At 37.2% G+C, this 22,707-nt stretch overlaps 1 protein-coding gene across 1 annotated transcript; it reads left to right on the top strand.

The window, feature by feature from the left end:
* Positions 1-18,773: 18,773 nt before the first annotated feature.
* LOC122639114 (protein argonaute 7-like) lies at positions 18,774-22,458 on the top strand. Its single transcript, XM_043831945.1, has 2 exons — positions 18,774-19,109; positions 22,001-22,458. The coding sequence occupies exons 1-2, from the start codon at positions 18,785-18,787 to the stop codon at positions 22,456-22,458; spliced, it is 783 nt and encodes a 260-aa protein (XP_043687880.1). The 5' UTR covers positions 18,774-18,784.
* Positions 22,459-22,707: the final 249 nt, after the last annotated feature.

The raw sequence follows: 22,707 nt of genomic DNA, 5'->3' as shown, positions 1-22,707 counted from the left end.
CATAAATAACTATCGATTGAATCCATGAATTGAAAGACACGTACCCTCATTTTCTTGTCCAGCTTCACCATTTCTTCCCCAATTTTAGTTGTTGTTGTTCACCTTTTATTCATCCTTCATGTTTCAACAAACAAGACTCAGTATTCAGACAGGAGATTGATGATTGGTGGGACTGTTGGACTGGAATCTCTGATTCGTTTGAAAACTACATCAGAACTGCTACTTAGACACAGTACACTCGTCCTTGCTGTAACTTCTGATTGAAGTCCTGAAAGAACAATTGTGTTCCATTTGGGTTTCTCTCCCGATCCAATCAAGGGCGTGTTTCTGTATGAGAGAGAGAGAGAGGGATTTCGTATGAGATATTTTAAAATGGAAAATTTCAATGCAAAATACCATTAAAAAAAAACAGAGAGAAAATAGTGTAGAAAGATGGTTTGCACATTCTGCTAAAATTTGAAATATGGGATTCCCCTTCTGGCTGCAAGAAATATTTTTCTAACTTGGGTTTTGACGTGAATCATTGAGACCAATTCTTGGGAGCATGATCATTCGGTTGAAACCCGTTTGAAATATTTTTGTTTAAGATCTTTTCATAAGCGTCAGTTTGAAATATTTTTGTTTAAGTTCTTTTCATAAGCGTCAATAGCTTGGTGAATGGAAGAGAGAGCTATTTTATTCCTTTTTGGTTCCAAATAACTAAAAGGGAAATGCTAACAATTTAAGAGCATCACAGAGAATCATAAATGGAATAGAAAAGCATAAGGAATAGGCAAGGACAAGAGCATCATAAACATGGAAAGAGACTTCTCGCTTCATGTGGAGCGCTGGATACAGTGATGCATGAAAAGACTGTCTTACCCCTTGTCCAAGGAAGGGTGAGGCGGTCTTTTCACGCCTCACCAAGTACGGCGATACGAACAATCGGTGCATAGCTTGTGGATGACATGTGGCTTTGGTGGATCTAACGGTCTAAATTGAAATTTTTTATTTTTATTTTTTTCACAAAAAAAATCCATTTTTTCCTCCTCACAGCATCTCCGTCTCTCCCGTCTTTCCTCTCACAACGATCTGATCAGAGTTCGACGGGACTGTGGTTTTCCTCACGGGACGGAGCTCTATGAATTTTATCTCTAGCAGAAACTTTCTCAGTAATCATCACCTTTTGATTTATAGGTGATACCTTGGAAAAGGAAGATCTCATATTTTTTTTTTAATTATTTCTCCATTGAGATTTAGTTCTCATCTTCCTTTCTTCTGCGAAGATCTAATGTAAGGAAGGGGATTTAAGAGAATTTTCCTATTATGTAGTCTTATGTGAAGCATAAGTACTCTTGGGTCTGTAGATCTGGTTTTCGATGTTGACATTTCTGGTCGTCATGGCAGATCTAGGTGGAGCTCACGCTAGATTGCATAATTTCATCTTAAGATCTTAATTTTTGTTGTACATAAGTGTTACGTGCAAGATAATCTGAAAATAAAATAAAATAAAAAAGAAATAGTAAGGATAGAAAGAGAGAAAGAGAGAGATAAATTTGGGATAGAGTTTGTTTTACAGACGAAGCAATGGCGTCCTGGCGCAATTGGGAGGTCGCCAATCCTCTCTCAAGATAAACTCTTAAGAATTAATTGATATTTTTCTCCTTTTTTTTTACTTCTTCATACATCAATAAATACACGACTAATATTAACTACCCATTTTTCCATTCCTACAATTTTTCTTAACTCCTAAAATATCTCCCTAAAGTTATCACACTTTTAATAACTACATATAATAAATAACCACCATCCCGTAGATACATATAATTAATAATAATTAACTATAATTACAAAGAACTACATCTAAATAAAAATCGACACATAACATTCCATGCCCCTAAATTTTGGTTTTGTCCTCAAGACCACTAAATTACAAATAAAAATTAAAAACAATTCCACCCAGATCCCAAATCATGTTTAGATAATTCCCAAATTGTTTCTGCTGATTGCCAATATTACACCCACGAACTTATCAGTCTAACAATACCAACATTTGAAAAACCTGATGAAAAGCTCGTACGCATTCGAGACGATCAATCTTTGTTAAACAAATCGTTTCCATCCAACCATTGAACAGAGGAGGATACACCCGCATAGACCTGGGACGAACGATCGATTTCCTTCGCCATACCTGGCTCTGATGCCATTTGTTACGTGCAAGATAATCTGAAAATAAAATAAAATAAAAGAGAAATAATAGGGATAGAAAGAGAAGAAGAGAGAGATAAATTTGAGCTAGAGTTTGCTTTACCGACCAAGCAATGGCGTCCTGGCGCAATTGGGAGGTCGTTAATCCTCTTTCAAGATAAACTCTTAAGAATTAATTAATATTTTTCTTCTTTTTTCTACTTCTTCATACATCAATAAATACACGACTAATATTAACAACCCATTTTTCCACTCCTATAATTTCTCTTAACTCCTAAAATATCTCCCTAAACTTATCACACTTTTAATAACTACATATAAAAAATAACCACCATCCTGTAGATATATATAATTAATAATAACTAACTATAATCACAAAGAACTACACCTAAATAAAAATCGACACAACAATAAGCTTGTTGAGTAGAGGCTTTTGGAGGTTTCGATTGTTGAATCATTGTCTCCCTCTCTTTCTCTTTTTAACCTGTGAAGGTTTTTGGGTGAAACAAATTCCAGTTATTTATTTTTTCTTGCAAGAACTGACTCCAGAAAATTCTCTCCCGAGTCACAACTTAGATTCCTTCGAACAGGTCATATTCTTTGACTTTGTACCAGTTTTTTTTTGTTTTTTAATCCTTCCGTTGTAGAGCACATGTTTGATTTCCGGGAATTGTTATGGCATTACTATTAGTCTAAAGAGATTAATTGCAAGGTTTCCCAAGGTTAAGGCACGTTGAAAGGAAAGACACATTTTGCGACGTCGCGTGATAATCCCGTCGAACTCTGGTCAGGTCCTCGCGAGAGAGGAGACACAGAGCCGTTGTGAGTTGGGAAAAACCAACGATATTTTTCATTTTTGTAAAAAATCACTTTTCAATTTGTACCGTTCGATCCAAATAAGCCACATGTCGTCCACCAGACTATGCACTAGACGTGCAGTAAGGGATCTTGCACTGGGCATAGTTGGAAAACTAGGTTTTGACTGGGGCGAATTGTCCGAGTTGAGTCAAATTTTTTGAAAAACCTGATCAAGAGTCATGTAGACTAAACTAGGGTAAAAAATGACGGAGACTCGCCGAGTTTAATTGTTTTTAAAAAAATCATAAAACCAATTCACTTAGAAACGAAATTAACTAAATAGTAAATCCATAATCTAAAACAATAAGAAAGCCTCAACTCCTTGACTCCCACCCCCACCCCCCACCCCCCACCCCCCATATTTTTATGAGTTTTTACTAATCTAAACATATTTATTGCATTATAAAATTTAAAAACATGACTCATCTTGACCGGGTTTGACAAGGCCGAGTCACCAAGTTTTTATAGAAGACGAGTCGAGTAACAAAACCTGGTTTTTCAACATGGCACTGGGGCGATAAAAATCCCATTCAGCTTGCTTTCAAAAAAAAGTTGGCTGCAATCCACTGCTGCACGTAATCGTAAGCATAAACTTGGAATAATCCCTTTCCCCGTTGAGTTCACAACTACCCTCTTAGGTTTTAGTATTTTCTAGAATACCTTTCTGGATTCCATATCGGTGTCTACAATTGGGCAGCAGGAACATAGCTGCAACCTGGGTAGCAACCAATTTTTCGTTGAGATCGAGGGATTACCGATACTGCTACAACAGGGTTGGGTTGGGCCGGACTTTTAAAACCCTAGCCCAACCCTAAGTCCCCTTAGCTAGGCATGGGCCCTGACTCAGGGCTATAAAAATCCAACCCTGACCAACCCTCAAGGTCAGGTCGGGCTGACTCAAAAGTAACTTTTTCATTAATAGTGCCAGAGTCCGACCCAAATTGGTAGGGCTTTGAAAGTGAATTTGGTGAGAAAAAGAGGGATGCCACCTAATTAGACAAGAATAAATGCATTTAATGAGGGATTCAGATCCTCTACGGCCCTAGTATAACAGCGATCTAACCAGCCCTTGCAACTGGGAGTGACACCTGTAAAAGCAGATATCCAACGTTTATCTTTATAAAATTTGAATATCGCTTGGGAAATCGTTCAAGTCATCAGACCTTTGATGGACCAAGACCGGTCTGAGTTGAACAGCCCAACCCAGACCGGTCTACAACTAAAACACAATATTTGATATTTGATTTCATCCATTTTCCGCCAAAACCACAAATCATCTTCTTCCTCCTCTGTGACACAAAAAACCTAGATTCAAATCCTTTTCCTAATCCTTTGATCATGTCGAACTCTGTTCTCTAAGCAAACCTAGAAATCTGCATCTCTCCTCTTTTCTTCCTCCTCTCTTCTTCCTCCCGTGTTCTTTTCCCCTTCTTCCCAGCGAATCTCGAAGTTCGGTGACGAAAAACGCAGATCTAATCTAATCTGGCCGGCGAAGCTCGATCGTCTTCCTCCTGTGGCTCTTGTGTCGAAATAGGTCTCTCTTAACTCTGGTCTGGCGAAGCTCGAAGGTGAGAACAAAAAGGTCGACGGTAAAGTATCCTCCTTTGGTCTGCATCTCCTCTGGCGACGGTCGACGGTAAATCTCTGTCTCTCTCTTAATTTCTCCTTTCTCTTAATTAATAAGTCACTGTAGTTTCTATTTCAAATCGGGATTTTGTCAGGAATAATAAGTCACTGTAGTTTCTACCGTTGCCAATTAGGAAACAAAGTTTCATCTGTTGTGAGAAAGGCAAACGACAGATCTGGGTTTATCGCCCAATAAACCCAGAAGTCTGTTTCAATAGATCTGTAGGATCTGAAGAGAAAAAGTTCTCCCTCAAAATGGTATATATCTATTTAAGAAGCAAGTCAAATCTCTTGAAAATGCAAGGGTTCTAAGAAGATATGAAATACATTACCTGATTAATAAAGCTCAAGCTGTTTTTATTTCTAGACCATCTAAATATATATGTCATATTTTGTAGCCACATTAATTAGCTGCTAAGCTCAATGCTACACACAACATATGCAACATCTCTGTCTTGAAATCAGTCCTCCCTACCAGCCTCCAAAAGCCACAAATCTCATCTGCTTGTCCTTCATTTCCATCTACTTCTCATGCTCTCAGAAAAACAAAAAAGTGACTACTGATCCCCTTTTCTTACACAAGCCTGAATTGATTTGTCTGAGTCAATTTAACTTGGAAGACATTCAACTTCAAGGCAGTTCAAGTTTTCAAACCTTTGAGCTTATGGTTTCACATTAATTCTGGAAAACTTACCGTTTGGAGCAACAGTCAGAGCAAGGGCATTCTTCTCATCGAGTTCCATGTTTCCAGTACAGGATCATCAAGATGCTACTCACCAAGCAAAATATTCTTACGAATACCCAGAAAAACTTATGGAATTAAATATGATGTATGCTTTTGTTGAGACAAAAAGAAGGTTGAGTAATTTACAGAACAGATTAGGTGGTTCTGAAACAAGGCACTCCACTTTAACAGGTTCAGGTTTTGGTGGAGGTAGGGACGATGAGCGCTCTTCCTGCGCTTCTGGGGTTTTTTTATACTCTTAAGGCCATGCCCATTTTGGGAGCAGCAATTAGATTGTTAACCAGCTGCTATTAGTTTTGAGGCAAAAAAATAAAATAAAATTCATCACCTGCCAATAAAAGTAAAAGATCTCCTCCAGGACCATTTCTTCAAGTAATACATACTGCAAAACTTGATCTATTTTTCAGATATGTAAATGTTACAAAGTATCAAGCCAGCCTATCTTTCATGGCTGGCTTGATACCAAGTTCTAATCTGCTTCTGTTCTAACCTGTAATTCTGAGTTCTAATCTGCTTCTGTTGAGAGATAAAGACATGTATAAACTCAAATGTGTGATCTTGTTGAATCGATTTCATTATTTAGGGATTATGTTAGGTTTCATTATTTTTGCCTGGCTTCATACTTTGTGACATTTACATATCTGGTCATTTTTATCATATTTTTCTATTCAAATACACTAAAATGTTTATGTAGATAGGTGAGTCTTTAGCTCAAACGGAAGAGCACCTGAGTTTATTTCCAGGCGATGATGGTTCGAGTCCATCAAGATTCATACAAATGTTCCGGTCTTAGATTTTTTTCTCTTTGATTGTTTGTTCCCTTTAAAATACTCTCAATTCAGCTTTTCCAGCAACTTCAAGTGATATATTTTCCAGCTTGAATCTTAGAGATATAGTATGGATTTTTTGTTTGGCTGCTGGCCAAGTGAGAGGCGATTTGAAATCTTGCTTTCCCAAAATAACTTGAAGGTCAAGGAGACTTGTGAAGATTCTACTGTGATGAAAAAGGACTTGACTGAAACCTCTTGCTTTATTAGGTTTTTTGTTTGTTTGTTTTTTTTTTTTTTTGGGTTTTTCACCTCTCCTTTATTCTCCTTTAACATATATCATCTTCTTGGATGTCATACTGTGACCATAATAAAGTGCAGCAGTTCAGTCATATCCCTGAGGGAATTCTCCACCACAATGAACTTAAGTAAAAAGGTAGAGAGGAAAAATGTTTTGTAATAATAAATTTTAAATAAAAAGATAGAAAGGAAAAATGTTTGTATGAATCTTGATAGACTCGAACCATCATCGCCTAGGAACAAACCCAAGTGCTCTTCCGTTTGAGCTAAAGACTCACCTATCTACATAAACATGGATTTTAAGTTTTATTGAGCTGAAAATAAGGTATAGAGAACAAAAGAAGCATCATTGTTTGACCAATATGGGTTTTAAGCTCAAATATATGACTAAAGCAAACAATCAGATCAGAATCAGATGGATAGCTTCTGTAATATCACAGAATTCAGTTGAGACTAGGATTCTTGTTCCAAAATCCAATGTTGCAGAATTAGTTGATAGAGTTAAGTATTATGAAACAGCAACTAATGATGGATAAAACAGTAGGAGAAATTCAGCAGTGGTAGGAGAATAACAATCTGAAATTAACACTTGAAATCAGAGACCAAACTGAACTTTCCAAGATATCACAGTAGTAAAGGATTCTAGATTTGATGGTGTAAAGGAAAGGTCCATTAGTTTTGAAATCTTGAATGAACCCAACTACTGTTACGCGAGTTTATCACTTCTCCCAAGTAATCTTGTCAGGAAGTTGACAGCCATTTTTTGCTTAAAAACTGGAAAGTTCTCAGCATAGAATGACTAAACCAGAACTTCTAGAGGAAGAAATGGGAGTAGAATACTGGAATTTGATTCAATTTCACTGTTAGAAGCTGCAGATGCATCATGACTTTAAGGATTATTAAAACCCAGATACACTAAGCAGCTGGAACTGAGTGGAACTTAAGATCTTACAGTCCAAAAGCAAATACTAACCTTTATATCAAGGGCCTTCCTTAGTCCTTACATAACAGCATGGATGTGGAAAGATTAAGGTTTATCTTTTAGTGGTACTTAAAATGCTTATAATTCGCAGCTAATGCGACACCCATTTTATCCTTGGAAGTAGCAAAAAAGAGAATAAAACAAAGATAAAAAGGATGGAGAAAGGAAATGGGTGCAAGTAAAATTCTATTCCATTCACTGTGTACTCTGTTAAAAGAGAAAAATATCCACTTCAAAGTTTAAACATTATTTTAGCACAAGTTTAGTTATGCACATGGAGGATGCAGCTTTTTCACTATTAATTACGCATATTGGCAGTTCCTATAACCAGCAAAAACAATGAAATATCAAACTAATGAAAATTAAAACATTTATTAAAAAGAAAACAAAAACAACGGTGATGCTGATGCACAGGTCCAATGTGCATATGTACAAAAATCTGAAAAAAAATAAAAGAAGTGTTCTTCTCTCCCCCTATTTGAGTGAACAGAGAGTCGGATTCCAGGCTTTCTTTCCTCAGAAGAATCAGAATCAAATTCATTTATGAATATGCGTTTAAGAAACTCCAAACAACAACCAAACCCCAACCACTTAAAATACCAACAGGGTTAGGGTTTTGATTCTAGGAAAAATATACCAACAGGGTTAGGGTTTTGATTCTAGGAAAAATATACCAACAGGGTTAGGGTTTTTAGACAACCCAAAAAAAAAAAATTTGTTCTCACCTTAAGAGAAAGGAGAAATTAAGAGAGTGAGACAGAGATTTACCGTCGACCGTCGCCAAAGGAGATGCAGACCAAAGGAGGAGACTTTACCATCGACCTTTTTGTTCTCACCTTCGAGCTTCGCCGGACCAGAGTTAAGAGAGACCTATTTCGACACAAGAGCCACAGGAGGAAGACGATCGAGCTTCGCCGGCCAGATTAGATTAGATCTGCGTTTTTTCGTCACCGCACTTCGAGATTCCTTGGGAAGAAGGGGAAAAGAACACGGGAGGAAGAAGTGAGGAAAGATGCAGATTTCTCAGTTTGTTTAGAGAACAGAGTTCGTCACGATCGAAGGATTAGGAAGAGGATCTGAATCTAGGTTTTTCGTGTCACAGAGGAGGAAGAAGATGACTTGTGGTTTTGGCGGAAAATGTGGATGAAATCAAATATCAAATATTGTGCTTTAGTTGTAGACCGGTCCGAGTTGGGCTGTTCAACTCAGACCGGTCTTGGTCCATCAGAGGTCTAATGCCTTGAACGATTTCCCAAGCGATATTCAAATTTTATAAAGATAACCGTTGGATATCTGCTTTTACAGGTGTCATGCCCAGCTGCAAGGGCCGGTTACATCGCTGCTATACTAGGGCGTAGAGGATCTGGATCTTTTAATGAGCTTGTCAGGAAGTTTCTCACCCCATGTATTCAAACACACATAGCCTTGATATTTTGTGGGAAAATAGTATATTTTTCGCACCTCATTTTACATATCCCACTTTTATCTAACAAACAAACGGGCCCTTAGGGATTTCAAGTCGATACATATGATTGGAGCAGCAAGATCATGGCTACAATCCGGGCAGCAGCCAAATTTCATCGATTTTAACCTACCCTCTATTTTAACTCAAATCCTCATGATCTATTACTTTCACTCTTTGCACCCCTCATTTTCAAAAGATTTCAAATCGAAGGAAGTAAGTGTATGTACTATGCTAGTACCACAAAAAAAATAAAGCTACGAGCATATAATTTCGATGGGCAGGGTTTTAAAAATTGATTGGAATCGACGGTATTGGTTGATTTAAAACGGAATCGCTAAATGATGATCTTGATTTACATCGATTCTTCGACTATTGAGTATGGTCGAGTCTAATCGATTCTCAACCAGCTCTGGTTGGATACCATATCTGATTCCGAGCTTTTACAGATGATCTGTAGAGTTTGTAGCCATTCAAATTTGTAGTAATAGCATTTCTCTGCAAATCAATGATCTATCATCAATCCTTATAAGAAGAGGTAGACCAATTGTAACTTGATTTTCTTTGAAAATTATATATTAATTAACTAAGTAGGACCTTCGGAACACTAAATAACATAAATTTTTGCTTCTACGTTTTTAACAAGGAAGTTTTCTACACGGAAGTGTCTGTTAGAGCTCTTATGTTACGCAAGGCAGCTTTGGGCCATGGAGACAGGGCCCAATAACACGTCATATCTAGAGACCTTACTCATGGCCGTTGGGGAACAATGAGGACAGATCCCAACCGTCCGTGGGCTATGGGATCCACACCCCATAGAGGGTTCAGATCTGTCTCCACCGTCCCCAAGTGGGGAGCAAATCCAGAATCTGGCCGTGCCCAGCCCGCTTAACAATATTATTGGACTCAGTGCAGTAATAACCCATCTATTAGCCAACGTGTTTGGTGCTTTCTAGGATCCAATTTTGGCCCAGAAAACCCAAACCCACCCAAAGTCTACTAAAAATTTTCAGAAAGGCATAAATTGGAATTGGATTTTCAACCGAAAAATTAGGCTAGGGTTGGGTCAGGCTTGTCGGGTGCTAGGCTGGGGCCTGGGGTTGAGCCCAGACAGGCCCATCCTTGATATATATGTACATACATATAAGACAAAGTTCAAGTACATGGACGGTGCAACGGTTAAGTTGTGCTATTACAACATGTTGGTTGTGCGGTTCAAATTTAGAAATAGCCTCTCTTGCAAAGCAAGGGGAATGACTGCTAATATTTGACCCTCCCAGACCTTGTAGTACCACAACCCTAGTGCACTAAGATGCGCTTTTTTATATAGGAAAAAGCTTTTATATGCAGCCAGTGCTTCAACCATTGGTGGGGGATAGAGGACAGTGTCCAATACATATCTGGCCCCTATTGAACGAATGGCTAATGCGCAGCCATGTTTGCAAACCCCCATTTAGTGGGTGGTATCAATGGGGTGTGGGAAGAGGTATCATACAAGAGGAGCAGGAGGGTCAATTCAAAGGACATAAGAGAGAGACGACGAATGATAGCTTACGGTACACCAGCAGTGTGCCCAACCTTTTCCCATGAGTGAATATATGTATGAAAAGAAAGAAAATAAATAACTCAAGGTGAATCAGATAAGTGAACGACACATTAATGCAAACAAGTAGAAAATTTCTCTTTGCCACATTTAAGAGAATCAATGGACATCTCTCCTCCCTATTGTTTAAAGTCGTGATGATTACAAAGACAATCAATATATGGAATCTCTTGACATGAGCAAAGAGAAACATGGACTAATAAACAAATTAACAAGGGAAACTACAGAAAAAATACTTAGAAAACTATTGAGTACAATCTGAATAGAATTATAGTCCATGCAAAACTATATAAACAGCTACCAAGAGTACACCCAAAGTGGTTGAAGCTGCTGCAGACCAGAGGAGAAATTTAATGATGAATGACATGGTCTGGATGTTCCGATGGTTTTTTGAGAATACAAATAAGAATATGCCCGTGATGAAAGATGTGCATAGCAAGAACAGGGAGAGTGCTAGAAGACATATTATTGTACACTGGGTGATTTGTTTCCCACGAAACAATTGGCCAATACCCATTATCCCTGGTACTGAGACTCCAATTGCCAAAACCGCAACACTCGTTGCAATTGTCTTGAGATCATCTTGAGTTTCCTCCCTTGTGTTTGCCTCAGAATTTAAATCTGGCTGTCGTCAGAACAAGGATTTGGTGTCATAATGATTAAAATTGCTATAATGAGAACTAAATATAGGGAGAAAGGTTTAGTCTGGTGGTCCATATACAATTTCTTCTATGCAAGTATATGACAACCAATGATAGGTAATAATTGTATCAAGACTTCTAGCTAGCTATGTCAATTGGTTTTACATATAGATTAGTTGTGAATTATTAGAATGGAAATTCTTACCAAAAAAAGAATTATTAGAATGGAAATTGCCTCCATAAATATAGAAGAACAGGACAAGTCAGTGTTGTGTTTCTAGTTCATATTCAAATAATTTATATGATCATTGAGCGCCCTATGAAATTACGAATAAATTGACTCTTAAAAATGCCAATCATAACAAATCCATTAGGATTACAGTACTTAAGTTTTTATTTGAATTATTTATGCCCATGGGGTTTATTCTAGTATGGTTACTTCATTTTGTATTCATTTCCCTAGTGTCATATGATACTTATTTGTCCATGTAAAGTTTCACATTCATAAAATTTCAATAGTAGTTATAATCTATTTATGGGAAACAATAATTGAAGCCATTTTGATCATTTATAATATTAAAGTAATGACAATAGATGATTTAAATAATGATTATATAGGTGAAAATTTTCATTAATGTAGGTACATAAAAAAGATGCCCAAATTGGTGTATTTGAAAACTAATCCATTAATGTTATTGTTTGGAACATCCTTCTACCTCGAATTTTCTTTTTCTTTTAGTTAAACAACTTTATTTGATTGAATTAGTAATTAAATAATTAAGATTGGTTAGTATTTATTTTTCTTTTTGCAAACCAATTAACAATCATTTGAATGCAAAAAATATCAAGAAGATAAGTATTAATGCTTCTTTCTTCTTTCATACCTCAACATTTTGTTGATCTGAAGGATTCGCTGGAGAGTTCTCCGACTGTGTGACATTGGCATGAGTTCTTTGCTGAGTATGCGCATTGGTTGTATCAGGCTCCTGACTTCTTGTCTGAATATGTTCATCAGCATCAACCACATCAGGTTTCGGATTGAAATAGTCAAATAACTCTATTGAATTGAATTAGTCAACTAAATAAGATTGATTAGTATTTATTTTCCTTTTTGTAAACCAATTAATAATCTTGAATGCAAAAAATATCAACATGATATCAGTATTCCTGCTTCTTAATTTTATCTTTCATACCTCAAAATTTTGTTGCTCTAAAGAATTCACTGGAGAGTTCTCCAACTGCATGACATTGGCATGAGTTTTTTGGTGAGTATCAGGCTCCAAGCTTGTTGTCTGAATCTGTTTATCAATATCAACCACGTCAATGCATTATCAATAGGACAACAAAAGACAGAAATCTGGACTGACTCAACTAATATATTCAATTGGCTGTCGAATCTTGACGGTGAACCATGGCCCTAGGAGCCTTTCTCTTTCCTTTTTGATATTCAGTCTTTAACAATTTTAGACAATAGATCATGGTAACTCATATTTTAGTTAACTTAGCTAGAAATAATCATATGCATGGGGATGTTCTAAACAATATTGTTAACCTCTACTATTCCTAGTCTTTTAATTAATTTTTTTTTTTTATCAAAAAACATCAACCACATTAGGTTTTATCAACTTCTGCTTCTATCCCTAATTCAGCACTTGTATTTTCCCACAGATAAAGAAGAATATGATCTTAATTTTCATTTTTTTTTTTTCCTTTTCTAATGAATCTGATTGCGAAGAGGTAACTGTATTTCTGATTATGTTAGTTGTCGGATTGAAATCTTTTGGGTTGGCTATTGGACCAAATGATAGAAACCCAATATATACTTAACGTATAGGGACATTTCAAAATGAGTTTTTCTATAATAAAATTTCTATATGAGAGACGTTAAGTAGCTTTTAAAACATTTGAAGGGAAATTCATGAACAACATGCTACACTAGCATTAACATGGAACTAGAAACGTCTGTTATAGTGAAATTTTTTGATGCAGCATAATTTTTCTTTTAGTTTATACATGAAGTAGTGTTGTAGGTAAAATAGCAAACCATATTCAATTATACAGATTACATTAGACATTATTCGTAAAAGAGTTGTGTGTGTCATAATATATACCAAATGCTCTAAAAAAATAAAAATTAATTCTACTACTACAATATAGGAAAAAAACATTTGCAATAAAGAAAAGGACAGAGGATTCCTTCCTCTTGCCTCTATCACACTCACTGTGCTCGATGCCAATAAATGAAGTTCAGCTACATCAGTATGTGCTCCTAACTCAATGTCAGAACCTCTCTGCATAATAAAGGAGAATTGTATCATTTTGACAATCATTTGATGTTTCTTTGAAAAATATGAGAAAAAGAAACCTAAAATAAAATTATATAATACATATTGTACATGTACCTCTGGATATTGGTGACGTGAAAATATAAGATCAGAAATCATTACAACCAATTGAAGAACATAATCTGGCCACCTTAAGATAGGGCTCTCAGTTTCATTATTCAGCATACCTTGGGAAAACAATATTCAAGTCGAATATTAGATATTGGATGTGGAGTACTACACTAATTTTGCATCAACAATGGTGCTATCATTTACCCCTTTTAATTTGATCACCAATCAACTTGATATAGTGCTTTGCAACTAGTAGTTGCAAGACTTCATGGCTAATAAAGAACAACAATAATGTGAGAAATTATGTTGTGTTGAGTTGTTAATGTCTCGAAATGCTTTTACAGAATTTGAGTTGGGAGGATGATTTGCTCACACAAAAGCAGATTCTAGCAACTTTGGCTTGGTTTCAGGGAACCTTATCGGAACGTTGCCAAATTGGGCCTTAGTATGTATCAAGATCTGATTCAACAATGAGTGCACTAACCACTCAAGAATGTCAAAGGTTTTCGCTAACCACCATCTAATGTCAAAGGTTACACTTCAAGAATGAAGCAATTTCAGTGCACTAGTATTAGAACCCAATTCAAGCAATGAGATCCAAGGTTAAGGGTTTCTCCTGATCACTCAAACTGGACATTGAACCATTCATCTAATGTTCTAAGCAGGGAAAATGGTGATTGGAAGTTAAAGACCAAGTGCTTACAGGCAGGAACAGAATAGAACTAGAAAGGTTTGAGATATTAGCTCTAAAAAAATTAAGCCTTTTTTCCACTCCCTTTGGGAGCTAGCAAATGTAAACAGAGAAGTGTGTTTGAGTGAGGCGTTTTGCAGTCCTAATCAAAATAATAACCATTTCTAATACTCTCTAGAGCTAAATATCTCAAGCAGGACAATAAACATATGCTATGGTGTGTATCAGGCTTATAATGCTCAGCCTCTCTAACTCAATTTGGATTTAAACTAGGAGGCTTGATTGCTCTTTTTGTTGACAATCAGGTTAATTTGTGTAAGATGGGTTTGACAAGGTTGAGTTGGGTTTAATCCACCCAAAATCTGAAAAAAGTTAATCAAGGTTCATTCATGGATTGAGTCTTAAAAGTTCAAAACAATTCATCCGGATGGGAAAGGGCTCCAAGAAATATATGCTTGCATTAGATGTGTATAAATGCACAAGTATAAGAGTTCATTTCACACTGTGTTGTGGTGACTTTTAGTTTCTGTTTCTTTGCAGAAAAGTAGAAAACTCGTTTCCATATTTAATTCTTAGCAAAAGTTTCGATAATGTTTACCTGAGTTATCGGCAGAAGGTTGATTTATGGTGTTGTTTGAAGTCATGATAAATAAAGTATGATTTCCTGAAAATAAAATACAGTAATACAGAGTTAATAATGGCACGATTACATATTTCTGCCAGAAAAGTGACCCGGAATTGGAAGAGTCAGTTAAGAAACAGCCGATTGTTAACGTCAACGGCGACATCAATGTTGGATCGGCAGTCAATGAGGTAATTTTCTATCGGAGGGAAGGCAGGAGAAAGAAGAGATGAGAGGACAGCTGAAGAAAGGAACGGAGGAGATGATATAATTTGAAGCTTGGTGGGAGATTATCCATCTGAGAAGCTGAAATTTCGAGATTTCGACCACCACACAACCCACGAACCAATTATTCCGGTGAAGTTCAGCTCCGCCCTCCCTCACCCTCACCCCCACCCCCACCCCCACCCCATCTCTGTCTTCCGCCCCTGCCTGCCCCTGCCCCTGCCCCTGCCCCTGCCTCTGCCCCTGCCTCTATCCCTCTGCAAGATGGATGCAAGGAAAGAAAGATATATAGATAGAGATTGGAATGAATGGATGGGGTGAGAAAGAAAGGAACAGAGACCCTATACCTGCAATAATTGGGGCTGAAATCTCAGAATTTATAAGCTATATAACTTGAAAACCTGCAGGAGTAAAACCCAGTCATGGAGCAAATAAGCATTGCTATGAAGAAAAATTTAAGTATACAAAATTAGAATGAATGAACGGGCTACCTGCATAAACAAAGATCAACCGAAAATTTTCCTCCCCGGTTAAAGCATTTTATAGGCAAGAGGGTAAGGAACAAGAAAATGTGTAGAAACAAGTGTTTTGAGTCAAAGACACAAGAATAGCCACTACACTGTGGACACTGCTGACTGCTGTATATGACAATATCTAGAAGAAGAAGGGGATTCAACAATAAATTGTTTTCTATAGTCAAAAAGTTCTTTTCTAGAGTGGGCAACAGAACAAATCCGTATACATGATATCTTTCACAATAAATATGAAATCATATTCTTATGTCTTTTAGAATTTTAAATGTATCAAAAGGAACCAATGGGTAAGAATCATGGTTTGAGGTATCACTATCGGATCGATATTGGGATCGATATTGCCCGATTTTGCATGATTGTAAAGGTGATTGATATCGATATCTGGCTGATACTGTATCAGTGAAATTGTACAGATAAAGGGTAAAATAATAAATTAAAAAAAAAACCAAAACTAAACTTCTACGATACGGCCACTGATCTATACGAATATCATGCAGTAAAACCATGGTAAGAATATCTATCTATTCCTACTACCTTCCACACATATTGGCCAAAAATCTTTAACTCATTGTGTTGTGTTAAATGTACAGATATTCAAATTTTTTGTGTGTTAAATATACCGACATTCAAATTTTGACTCAAACAGACTAATCAAGTGTTCAAGTTGTGGTAATTTTTAAGGGTTGTGTCCACCGTCCAGGTTCACTAATATCTAAAAAAAAAAATGGTGTGAAAAAATAGATTGCCTTTATTTTCTTAAGGATTCAAATTGGTTACTTCATTGATTCTCTTCTAGAAGGCACTAAGATCCAAAACTTAGATTAGAAAAACAATTCAAATACAATAATATGTTAAGATATCCAAAATCTTCCGTGGAAATATCGAGTTGGTGTTGATGCTCTTCCACAACATTCAGTCCAAATGTTTATGTTTTTCAGCTACCAATAAGGTTCGGTCTTTTTGCTTTACGACTTGATGAGAAAAAGATCTATCATCACATCTAAAGGGTCTCTGTGGAGTGCCATTAACCCGGTCTTATTGATGGTACGATATTGTTCACTTTGACAGGTGGGTTTCAAGTTTTTTTTTTGGGTAAGGGCCTCATGATTATAAAACACATAATATTAAGTAAGAGAGGTCATAGCATATATGCGTATTTCATGGTACATCCCAAGCAATATGGGATTTTTCATAGCTCTACATCTACGCTTCTATTGCGGTTAAATTCCTGACAGTCAAATTCATCCCTTACTCTGATACCGATGAAGTGCTATGGATTTGAACCCACCAATGATACGGTATTATCAACTTTAATAGGTGGACCTCGATCACAGTTTTAAAGTACATCATATCAAGTAAGAGGTGTCATAGCATATATATGCATTATATGGCACATCCTAAGTAATGTGAGATTTTTATGTGGTCCTACACTCTATGCAAACAGTATCACCCTGAAAGAGTGATGATCAGATTGCAGAGCTTGACAATCTTTGATCTCGAACCCTTTTGCCCAAGATTCAATTCCCTCATTTATTGCCTTGAACCAGACCAGATCCGGTCTTGAAAAAACATGTTCTTTCCTTTTTTCTGGCCCACTCAACCGATGTGACGAGTGATTGCTAAAGGGAAAAAATCCAAAACAAAGATCAATTCTCCACTGCTGTTCATGGTTTATTCTATCACGGCTCTTAGAACACACGAAATTTTCCAACTTCGTACGATAGTTAAAGCTCCTTTGCTTGGATACCATTGACGTATTAATCTTTGGCAATGGACCACTTTAGCTGACTGGGTGCCTTTGATTATTGGTTAACTACTTGACCTAAATTAGTAGTCATTTACTTTTATGTGGCCCCCAAACAGAAAAGACCAATTTAATATGTGCTTTTAGAATGTGAAATTTGACTCGAAGGAGACAAGAATATCCCACTACCCGGTGTTTGTAGATAAGGGTGTTAAACATTGCGGTTTCGATTAAATGGTATGTATCGATTCGGTTCATGATGTCTAAGAAAAACATCAAAATCAAATCATTTATTAAATAATTTCATATAAGAAATTAAAATTAAATCATTTTTTTTTTTATGATTATGCATTTCGTGAATGGTTTCACAGAAAATGTCACACCTAAAAACCTATTCTCATAGAAAAAGATAATAAGTAATTATTTTAAGATCGAGTTTTCCTCAACCCATGGTGAATGGGATCCTATTCATCGCAGGGCTGGGAGAGGACAGGAAAGGGTATCCAGAGAGTATTTTGGAACATACCAAAATCCTACGAAGGATTTGTAAACTTTAGGATGATGGGTGAACCGTCCTCTATAGGTGGAGGGAAACTTGGCCTGTTATTATATATAAATCTACTATTCTACTCTCATAGAAAAATGTATAAATACTTATTTAATATAAAATTACTACATCATTTTTACTTTTGAATAATTACTTGTAGAAAACACATAAACAATTTCATCAATATGGAGATGCGACCATGAGAATGTCGAAGTTTTGAGAGAATGTTATTTATAAAATCAAAAGGAGAAAAATTCTTTGTGCGGTAATATACTGTCCACACCCAAACGCTGGGGTGAAATGGTGGCCTCACCCCCCCTATGAAAAGCAGAAATTCAACCCCTAATGATGTGTTTGTACGTGCTGTCATAATGTAGGGGCCACACTCTCCATAGAGACCACTCTCCCAAATCAAAATTTAATTGGTTTACACAATTTCATTTTTTAAACAAAAAAATGAACCATTTAAATAATGGTCTCATTTTTTAAACAAACCAAACCATTTGTTAATGGGTAATTTACACATATCACCCTGAGGTTTGCTGAAAGGATATTTTTACCCCACAGTTTTGAAAAATTCTGCATACCCCCTAAGGTTTGCAAACGGTAACTAATAAGCCCATTCCGTCAGTTCATGAATAACACTGATAAAAATTAGATTTGAATCGACAGAATTGCCCTTCTAAGAAGAAACCCAAAAAAAAAGAAAAAACAAAACAAAACAAAACCTGCAACTCATCTTCCCCAAAATCTATATTGGGGAAGATGAGTTGCAACCAGCGCAGCACAGCATTGATTCCTTAAAACGTTTGCCACTCAAAAAAACAAGCCTGATGTTTCTGGTTCAATCAAATTATGGAAGAAACGGAAGACTCCAAATGTAGCAAGACCTGCACTTCTGAGCCTTGGAGTTGCAGAGGGAGGACTCAACCTCACCAGCGTCGGCATCTACTTCCCCTGCTTCCTCATTCCTTTCACAACGTGTTTGGGTACCATGACCGTTACCAAAACTCTCCAGCCCTTCTTCTTTTACCTCTGCAACTACCTGCAATTTCACCGCCAATCCAAACCCAGAAGTTTAGATCAAGAACCCATATGCCAAAAAATGCATGGAAGCAGAAAGAACCTATCTGCACCAGCTCCTCCGATACCCAGGTCTCAGCTTCTACTGTTTCACAAGGTAAGTATTCGTCTTCTATTCTATCCCCCCCTCTTTTTACTTCCTCTGTTCTTCAATAATTTTAATCGCCTGTGACTGTTCATCTCAAAATACTGGTATGAGTTTATATATTAACGGATACAGGACAAGAAACTCTCTTTCAAGGAATAAACACATGCCGGAATCTTCTGATATTGGCCCAAGAACTTACTGCAACAGAGATGGAGGTCTCTTTTCTTTTAAGTATCTTTTGCTAGGGGGGGCTGGGAGTGTGAGGATTTTATTTTATTTTTGATGAGAAGAAAAAACACACAAACTTACTGGTTATCATAATCAGGGTTACAGGCATTTCTAGCCAGGTTCCTAGCGTATGCAAGACACACATGGTTACTAATATTAACAAAAGTTACATCAGGAGTGTGATCTGATATGTATAAGAAATCCTTAAACAACACCCATGGCCAAGTACATTTGGTAGGAGATGGAAGAGTTTCAGAGATGAACCGATTATCACTCCAAACTTCTTTAAACTTCAACCCAATGCTGGTAGCATGATCAATATCTTTATGTATTGCAAAAAGGAGAGCCGTTAGATCGTCCCGTTGAGCTATAGTTCCTGTGTCAAAAAAATTAATCTTGCCATTTATCAAAAAGAAATAAGACCAGCCAGCATGGTTTAGTCCTGAATTAAAGCATCCTGCACAAACCAAAACAGCAAACTTAAGTATAGGCAGCTGAAAAGGAACCATTCCAAAAGGAGGTGTAGAATCCGAGATATCCAATCCATGAGGGGAAGCAAACATGGGGGGGGAGTAAATCATGGTACATGATCCATTTTTGAGTGCAATGAAGCACCCACTTGGGGTCAGCCACACCAGAACCAGCAATAGTTCTATTCCTAGACAACCATATAAAATAACAGGTTATCATAAAAACGCTAAAAAACCACACAACTAGCTCTTTGTCCGACCTGAGAAGGGAGTAAAAAAACAAACATAAAGACTGAATATTATCAAACGCCATGGAATCAGTTCTTAAGCCCAAGGGTCCTGCTGCCCAAATGTGTCTAACCCAATCACAAGAAACGAAAAGGTGTCATGATGATTCAACACCATGTACACACAAAGCACAAGATGAGTCAATCTGGATCCATTTGGAAAGGATAGCTCTGGTAGGAAGTCCTACATGTATCAAACGCCAAAAGAAAACTTTAAATCGTGGATGAAGATGTAATTTCCAAAAAAACCTCCACCAATGAAAATTTAGAATAGATAAATTGTCAGAGTGAGAGGTAAGGTATCGAGCAGCCAATTTAGTTGTGAGGATACCATTTTTGGCAAGAGAACAACACCAATTATCCTCAGAATTAGAGAGAGTTAAAGCTTGAATATGAGAAGCCATAAGTGGGGGTAAGCAATTGTTAAGAAGATCAGAGTTCTATCTATTAGCAATTAAAAAAGAACTAACCATCTGATATCTATCAGAATCCAGAATTAGAGAAGTCTTCACACCAGAGAGGTTACCATGAAAACCCGGTACCCATTTGTCATACCAAAAAAATGTAGAGTCGCCATTACCTACTTTTTTCTGCACCAGTTTCTCTAGGTCAGGAATTATGTGGGAAATACTGTTCCAAGTCCAAGATCCCTTCTTGACCCTTGTAGCAGGGTCGAAGAGAGAAACTTTGGGGAAGTATTTGGCTTTAAGTAGTCGGGCCCACAGAGATGAAGGTTCAGTGATGAGCCTCCAGCCAAGTTTCAATAAGAGAGCTTGATTATGGGTTTCAGCCTTACGAAACCCCAGGCCTCCACAGTTTTTTGGTAAGCACATCTTATCCCAAGACACAAGTGTGTATTTCTTTTTGTTTCTACCATAATATCCCAACCAGAAATTCAAACAAATGGAGTCAATACGCTGACAAATGGTGCGAGGAAAACGGAAGCAATTCATAAGGTAAGCTGGGGTAGAAGCCAGCATAGATTTGATGAGGACACATCGTCCAGCATAAGACAAATGATTTAATTTCCATGACGCAAGTTTCCTCTGCATCTTAGTAATCACCCCGTCTAAATCCTTGACTTTAGACCTGCCATGAAACAAGTTAGTACCCAGATATATGGAGTCAAGAGTCATCTCCTTAATTCCAATAAGAGAGCAGAGTGATTGTCCAATATCCCGGGGCACAGATCCACTGAAATGCCAATAGCTCTTGGAGAGGTTAATCTGTTGGCCTGACAGGTCAAAAAAAAGGTCCAGGACAGCCTTAATAGTCAAAAGATCATCAGAGGTAGCACGACAGAAGATGAAAATATCGTCAGCAAAGAAAAGATGTGAAATTTCAGGTGCATGTCTAGAAATTTTAACACCTCGAAACAAATTGAGATCCCGATAAGTGGTGAGAAGTCTAGATAAGACCTCCATGCCAACTAAAAACAGATAGGGACTCAGAGGGCACCCTTGACGAATACCGCGAGAAGCCGTAAAATATTCAAAAGGGCTACCGTCCACCTTGATTGAAAAAGAAGCCGAAGAAATTAGGTGAGAAATTAAACTAACCCACTTCTCACCAAATCCTAGAAAGGAAAGAACAGAAGTAAGAAGACCCCATTCAATTCTATCATAAGCCTTCGACATGTCAATCTTGATAGCCACATAACCCTTCCTACAACGGGAGTGCGAGGATTTGCTTCCTCTAGGAATAACCAATCATTTTTTTTCCTGGCAAAACCGTTTAACCATTCTGATGAATGTTAAACTTAGGAGAATCTAACTACCAACAATAAGATTTCTGGTTGCTCCAACTTCAGATTAGGCACACGTACTTCTCGTTTAGTTCCTTGTGTTCTACATCCAATATAGGATCGATTTTGTGTGTAACTTTTCCTTATGTTTTTTGGGCGCATCTAGTTTAGTAGAGGAAAAAGGGCTTCAACAGAAACAAAGCACGCCAACCAGAGGAGAAGATAAAAGGGGAGAAACTGCTACTACTCAGGAGGTGTTCGTAGCACCGAAAAGACCAAATTCTGGTGGGCTAGAAGGTTCTTCGATACCTCTCCTTGCTAACCATTTTCTTGTCCAATTTGATTCCTCTCAAAAGATTTTTCATTATGATGTCGAGATCTCTCCACATCCTTCCAAGGAAATCGCAAGAATGATCAAGCAGAAACTTGTACAGGACTACTCAGCCGCATTCTCCAATGTTCAAACAGCCATTGATGGCAGGAAGAACATCTATAGCCCTGTGGAATTCCAAAACGACAAGCTTGAATTCTACGTTAGCCTCCCAATCCCCAAGGCGAAATCCATTTGGCCATCAAATGAAATCGGTAATACAACAGAGAAACACCATGAACTTAAACTTTCCGAGTAAACATCAGGCTTGTTTTTTTGAGTGGCAAACGTTTTAACGAATCAATGGGGCTCTGGGATGGTTGGATTTTGGGGAAGATGAATTGCAGGTTTTGTGTGGTTTTTTTTTGGGTTTCTTCTTAGAAGGTCAATTCTGTCAGTTCAAGTCTAATTTTTAACAATATTAGTTATGAACTGACGGAATGGGTTTATTTATTACCGTTTACAAACCTCAGGGGAGTATGCAGAATTTTCCAAAATTGAAAGGTGA

The sequence above is a fragment of the Telopea speciosissima genome, chromosome 9, assembly GCF_018873765.1.
Source record: "Telopea speciosissima isolate NSW1024214 ecotype Mountain lineage chromosome 9, Tspe_v1, whole genome shotgun sequence".
Lineage (NCBI taxonomy): Eukaryota > Viridiplantae > Streptophyta > Magnoliopsida > Proteales > Proteaceae > Telopea > Telopea speciosissima.
The sequence above is the reverse complement of the archived record's forward strand: the minus strand, read 5'-3'. Positions and strand labels throughout refer to the sequence as shown.